This window comes from Pseudozyma hubeiensis, assembly GCF_000403515.1.
Source record: "Pseudozyma hubeiensis SY62 DNA, scaffold: PHS66, whole genome shotgun sequence".
Lineage (NCBI taxonomy): Eukaryota > Fungi > Basidiomycota > Ustilaginomycetes > Ustilaginales > Ustilaginaceae > Pseudozyma > Pseudozyma hubeiensis.
In genome coordinates this window covers 142573-148572 of record NW_012133848.1, presented here as the reverse complement: position 1 = coordinate 148572, position 6000 = coordinate 142573, and the positions used below count along the sequence as shown (strand labels likewise).

Here is a 6000-nt window from a genome sequence, read left to right as displayed (position 1 = left end):
CACACACACACACACACACACACACACACACACACACACACACACACACGTCGGCATCGATCCGCCGCAGACGGAAACTACTACTCGCGCCATACACTAAGCTACAGCGCTCGCTCAAAAGTTCCACCTCTCCGACCACACACCCTTCTCCTCACCGCAGTCCGAACTCCAGTATCGACTGCCGACAATGACCTCCACTCCCGGCACCACGCAAAAGTCGGTCCCGCTCACATGTTCCGGGCACACGCGGCCCGTCGTGCACCTCGAGTTCTCGGACCTGCAGGACGACGGCACCTACTCGCTCCTATCCTCGTGCAAGGACGGTAACCCCATGCTGCGCGATTGGCTCGGCGATTGGGTCGGCACCTTTCTCGGGCACAAGGGAGCTGTGTGGTCGTCCAAGCTCTCCGGTGGCGAGGCGAGTATCGCCGTCACCGGGTCTGCTGATTTCTCTGCTAAAGTGTGGGATACGTTTACGGGGGATTGTCTTCACACGTTCCCGCATAACCACATCGTCAAGACGGTGGCGATCGACCAGAGGGGTGAGAGAGTGTTGACGGGGGGACACGAGAGGAAACTCCGGTTGTTCGATTTGAAACGACCTGATGTCGAGGCGAGACTTTTCGGTGATGGCGGGGTTGCGCACGAGGGGGTGGTCAAGAGTTGTGTTTGGCACCGAGGGGAGGAAGAAGGATTGGTTGTGAGTGCAGGCGAGGACAAAGTGATCCGATGGTGGGACACGCGCTCCTCCACCGCGATCGACAGTATGACCTTTACCGAACCCATCACGTCGATGGAACGTTCTTCCACGAAATCCTTCGGCGAACTCCTCACCATCACCACGGGCAAAACCGTGCTCTTCATCAACCCCTCCACCCGCGAAACGATCAAATCCCACACCCTGGCCATCCCCATCAGCTCGGCAAACCTCCACCCTACCTTGGCAGACCGTTTCGTAGCAGGGAGCAGCGCAGATGGGTGGGTTCGCATCTTCGATTTCACCAGTGGCGAGGAGAGAGAGCTCAATAAGGGCCATCACGGTCCTGCTCACGCGGTCAGCTATAGCCCGGACGGTGAGATGGCGGCGAGCGGGAGCGAGGATGGTACGATCAGGTTGTGGCAGACTTGGCCCGGTAGGAAGTACGGGTTGTGGACGTAAGAGGATGTATGCGCTTAGAGAGGGGGAGAGTTGGAATGAGAAAAAGATGTTGGTGTTGGGGAGATTGAGGATTCGGTTTGCGAAGAGGGATGTGTGAGGGAGTGTGAGGGGTGAAGTGAGCGTTGGCTCGGCGTGAGGGGTCAGAGGCATTCGATATCAAGGCCAGTCGAGGGACAACTCGTCCGGACGCAAGGCAAGGTGTTATCGTGCACTGTCACAGCATTACAATCTGCATCACCTGTCCTCAGTCACACATTCGAGTAAGATCTCACCAATTCATTCCATTAACTTTCTCGACTATCCGTGTCCTTCCCGCCTAGGAGAACCACTTGGACCCAATCTCGCCCACCTGCTTCCTCACCTTATCCGCTCTCGGCGGCATGGTGTACTTGGGTTCGTCGACCTTCAGCACTTCCTTATGAATCTTTGTGATGCTCTGCGCTGATTCGGGGGACCACTTGCTACGCCAAAAGTGGATGCCTGCGGGGACCAGAGCTCGCTGCTGTACGAACGAGGCGAGGTCGAAGTTGTGCCTGTCCGTCTCTTGCACTGCATCGGCGGATGGAGAAGAGGAAGAAGGGGGTTGTTCGAGGAGGATGGTGGTGTATCTGTGATACGGCGTACCGTTTTGCGGGTGGGGAGGGATGTAGGGGAGGGACATGTTGGAGGATAGGTCGATGGTCGGGTTGGTGGTTGTGCTGAGTGGAATGTCCTGCTTGAGCGCGAGAAGCGAGGTCTTGAAGCTCTGGTTTTCGACGTCGGGCTGATCTGGATCGACGATCACCAAGGTGTACTTTTTCACCTCGGGATGGAACACGTTGACGTTCACTTGCGGCGCCTCGATCGTCTCGCTCGCCTCCATCATTACCCCCGCCAACACATCCCCACCATCCTTCTCCGAATCCGTATACCCGCGTCCTTCACCAAAGGCGATGGAGACATCCGCAGTAGGCGTCATCCCGGGAAGCACGTCCGGGAAGACCGACATGAGCGTACACCGCTGCATGAGTTTGGCGAGCACGCCGGAATCGCGTCTCCACAGACGTTCGCGCAGGTGGACGAAAGCCGGGTTGGAGGCGTCGTAGTGGGTGGGGGAGGATGACTCGAAGCTGGAGAGGGTGGAGGGGTCGTTGATGAGGGAAGCGATGGTGAGGGAGGAGGTGAGGGAGGACAGTTCGGGTTCGGTCAGATTGGGATGGGTGGTTTTGAGGTCGGCGATCTGGGCACGGAGAGACGCCGAGTGGGAGGAGAGGAACTTGAGCGCTTCATCGTATGCAGGTAGCGTGCCGGCTTCGAGTCGAGGTTGCCAGGTGGAAGTGGTCGAGGAAGAGGAAGAGGCGTTTTGCTCCGATGATGAGGACGAAGAGGAGGAAGAAGAGGCGGCCGAGTTGCGTGCCGAGTTGGCAATATTGCGCCTCTGCGAGCGCAGAAGCGAGCTGCAAGCCGTCCTTGAAGCCGACGCAGCCATGATTGTGATTGTTGCTCGAAGCAAGATGGTGTTGGAATGGAGGACAGTGACAGGGTGGAAAAACGGTTACGTCGGAGAGTCTCGCATGCAAAAAATCAGCCTTTCTCGAGTTCCTTCCAACCGCACGAGATGTCTTTTTTTGCTGCATCAAGTTACTAGACTCGATCTAACGCTATACCAAAACTGACTCCGCGGAACTGGGCGCCCACGGCTGACGTGACGGTATTTTTGCGGTGTGGAGGCATCACTCACTCACTCACCCGCACCAAACTTGGTCCTGCCATGTGCCACAACAGCTTGCGAACTCGGAGGATGATTCACCCTCGTTCCCGTATCCGAGTCCAAGCCATGCTGTCACTGGCAAACAAAAGCTGACTGAGGGGGTTTCCTTGTCGCGGAGTCTGGTTGCGTCGACGGTAAAAAGGTATATGTACCGAGCTTGCCGTCACCCTTCCTTCCTCCCCCTCTCACAACGACGTGAAGTTCTCCATTCACATACCACGACAAAAACCGAACGAGCACAAATGAGACTTGTGCCCACCACCAACACCGCTCCATCCACACGAACTCTGTGTGCGCTGCTCACAGCGATCTCGCTCACCACCACCGCATCGCTCCCCGCTCTCACCGGTGCTACCAGCGTCATTAGCAGTCGATCTCTCCCCCGCGGCGTTTCACCGCTTTCGTTTGCATCCACAGGAGCACTCCTTCTGTCCACCACACCATCCTTTGCCTCTGCCAGTCAACCTGCCATCCCCGCCTCCCAACGAAACTTTCGTATCGGTCGACCAGCCGCCTCGATCAACACCATGTCCTCCTCCTCCACCCTCCCACCTCAAACCGCCTCTTTCGCTGGCTTCGAATCCCATCCCAACATCGAGCCGTCCGGTGCTACCGCCACCCTGATTAAGGACGCTGTCGATCTGTTCTCCGCCAAACCCTCCCCCACCATCTTTGCACGTTCCTGGTCACCCACCGCCATCTTCGCCGACCCGATCTGTCACGCCAACGGTTCGCGCCAGTACCTCGCCCAGTGGTACGGAATGCCCGCTGCCTTCAGCGAGTCCCACCTTCTCGAGTGGAAGTTGATCAAGGACGAACCAAGGTTGGTCGAGTACGTGCAGAAACAGAGGTACAAGGTGAAGGGGTTGGGGATGGTGAAGGAGATGATCAGCACGGTGGTTATGGAGAGGGATGCGGAGGGGAAGGTGGTGAGGTTTGAGGATAGGTGGAACCATAAACCGTTGGGTGGCGTGCTGGGGTGGCCGTTTAGGAGGGCCAATGCGTTGGTGTTGCCGTGGATCGTGGGTGTGCCCGGCGAATCGAAGCAGGCGGTGGGCAAGGAGTTGTAGGAAAGTATACTGTACGAAGCTTTGCTTGAATATGAAATTCGTTGATTGAGCTCGTAACTGTTTCTGATGTGGAAACATGTGTGTGCGTGTGACAGTTGTGTGCTTTGATACCATGCTCGTCGACACCCCACCTCACATCCCCTCTCGCTCGCTCATCTCTCTCATCACACACACACCGCACATCCTTTACAAAAGCAACTTCCATCGGGGTATCAAATTACCAGGTATCTATCACTGCAACGCCACGAAAGAGGGGAAAAAGGTCAGCCAATCCATCCTCTTTCTTTCTCTTGCATTTCCTTGCTCAACCGTCCGCAAACAGCAGCAGCAGATTGACGTAGCTGAAGAATCAGTACGGGTGCCCTGAAAATTGGGTTTAGTGGCAGGGCGGATTCGCCATGGTTTTGTACGAAGACCGTCGTGATATTGGTTGAAACTCATCATTCTGCGCAGAACGTCGCTTTGCTGCTGCTGCTGTTCGGCCGGCTGGAGTCGAACCACAGGGATGAGAGAGAGGACTTACCACTTTGTAGCATTTGCCTCTTTCGGTGTGGTCAGAGTCAAGTGACATATCGTCAGGGTATATACCTATCGAGATCAAAGGTCGGTAGTAATGTCAGTCAACTGGTTCTGCGAACAGCGACGATGCCAAAGCAGGAAGAGTAGGGGGGCTCATTAAAACAGCCTTAAAAATGTCCTTCATGGAGCAATATCGGACGGTAATTTCCAGCATCCCCTTGCGGGTGATACAATTGATAATCTTCGCCCCCCTTCCTCCAAGCCAATTTCAGCAGGAAAAACTTACTCGTTGTTGATTTATGCTGTTGCTTTGCGCGGGACGTACTTCTTGCTTCGAGCCGAGGCCGTGGTCGCAGAAGACGAGGCGTTGTGCTTTCTCGAGTAGAGGCTTGCGATCCGACGTACAGCCGAATCCATCTCGGTGACGAGCGCATCCATGTCCTTGGCGTAGGCGTCCGGATTGGCTACGAGCATGAGCACATGCTTGCGCACGTCGAGCTTGTGTGCGACGTCAAAGTCGGATATCTCGAGGCGTGTGATAGCGGTGCGGAGCGCTGCCACCAGACGGGTGCGGGCACGGTGACGGATGACGGCGCGTTTGTGGATGCGTTTCTTGGACGCCAGGATGAAGACGCGCAGCGTGGCGCGGGCTGCGCAACCTAAGCCGCTGGTGGCTGGAGGAAGGGCGAGGGCCTCCCACCGGTCTCCTTCGCTCTCCACCCGGGACGGAGGCTTGACATCAACGACAGGAGAACAAAGGTGTCGGCGTTGGTGCGTCGAAGGATGCGGAGGCATCGGGAGCCAGTTCGGGATCATACGTGATTCGACAATATGACCTTGCTCGTCGACCAGATGGCGCGGAAAAGGTTTCAGGATCATGGTGAAATCCTGACAGCCATGAACGAGGTGACCCTTCTCTGGCGCGAAAAAGGCACGCGCGTTCGGTTCGAGACTTGCATGGCGCAGAGGCTTGATCTAGCAACAGACGTTCAAGAGAACTCGTGTCAGTCTTCCGCATCCCATCGAAGTGCCCAGAAAGCAGAATCGAAAAAAGGGGTAAGAGCGAAAAGAGAAGAAGAAAATGTAGCCAGGACCCTAGGTTGTAGCCTCAAACAAGCATTGGTACATAGTACCTCACTCCAAGTGCTATGAAATTAGGGTGCCAGCCCAAGTACATTCATCCCGGCGCATGACCCTCCTGATGCGCAAGCAGCATGCCGCAAGGAATCAGAAAGGAAAGCGCAACGCAGGCGAAGAGGTGACAAGGGCACATTGATCTAGGCATAGCCGCCGCCAGGGTTGTCGCGTTTTTTACACGTCCACTCGCCCGCCCGTAAAGGCAGGCTCGTGGCCTCCTCATGTGTCGAGGATGTCGCTCCCAATCAGACGATATTGTGCGAGGGACACGGATCGAGCGTGAGCTCAACCGCGCCGCGTGCACCGGCGCCAATTTGATAAAAGGTACGGCAGGGATCATCGCAGAGTGGATGTCCGAGCGTCGC

At 56.3% G+C, this 6000-nt stretch overlaps 4 protein-coding genes across 4 annotated transcripts; 2 read left to right on the top strand and 2 right to left on the bottom strand.

The window, feature by feature from the left end:
* Positions 1-187: 187 nt before the first annotated feature.
* On the top strand, positions 188-1159 carry PHSY_006827 (hypothetical protein; the record flags this gene model as incomplete). Its single annotated transcript, XM_012337424.1, has 1 exon — positions 188-1159. One exon carries the CDS (start codon positions 188-190, stop codon positions 1157-1159), a length of 972 nt encoding a protein of 323 aa, XP_012192814.1.
* Positions 1160-1475: 316 nt separating this feature from the next.
* Positions 1476-2627, bottom strand: PHSY_006826 (hypothetical protein; the record flags this gene model as incomplete). The annotated part of the gene is made up of 1 exon (XM_012337423.1): positions 1476-2627. The coding sequence occupies one exon, from the start codon at positions 2625-2627 to the stop codon at positions 1476-1478; it is 1152 nt and encodes a 383-aa protein (XP_012192813.1).
* Positions 2628-3436: 809 nt separating this feature from the next.
* On the top strand, positions 3437-3979 carry PHSY_006825 (hypothetical protein; the record flags this gene model as incomplete). The annotated part of the gene is made up of 1 exon (XM_012337422.1): positions 3437-3979. One exon carries the CDS (start codon positions 3437-3439, stop codon positions 3977-3979), a length of 543 nt encoding a protein of 180 aa, XP_012192812.1.
* An 816-nt stretch (positions 3980-4795) lies between these two features.
* Positions 4796-5314, bottom strand: PHSY_006824 (hypothetical protein; the record flags this gene model as incomplete). The annotated part of the gene is made up of 1 exon (XM_012337421.1): positions 4796-5314. The coding sequence occupies one exon, from the start codon at positions 5312-5314 to the stop codon at positions 4796-4798; it is 519 nt and encodes a 172-aa protein (XP_012192811.1).
* Between the last annotated feature and the right edge of the window lie 686 nt (positions 5315-6000).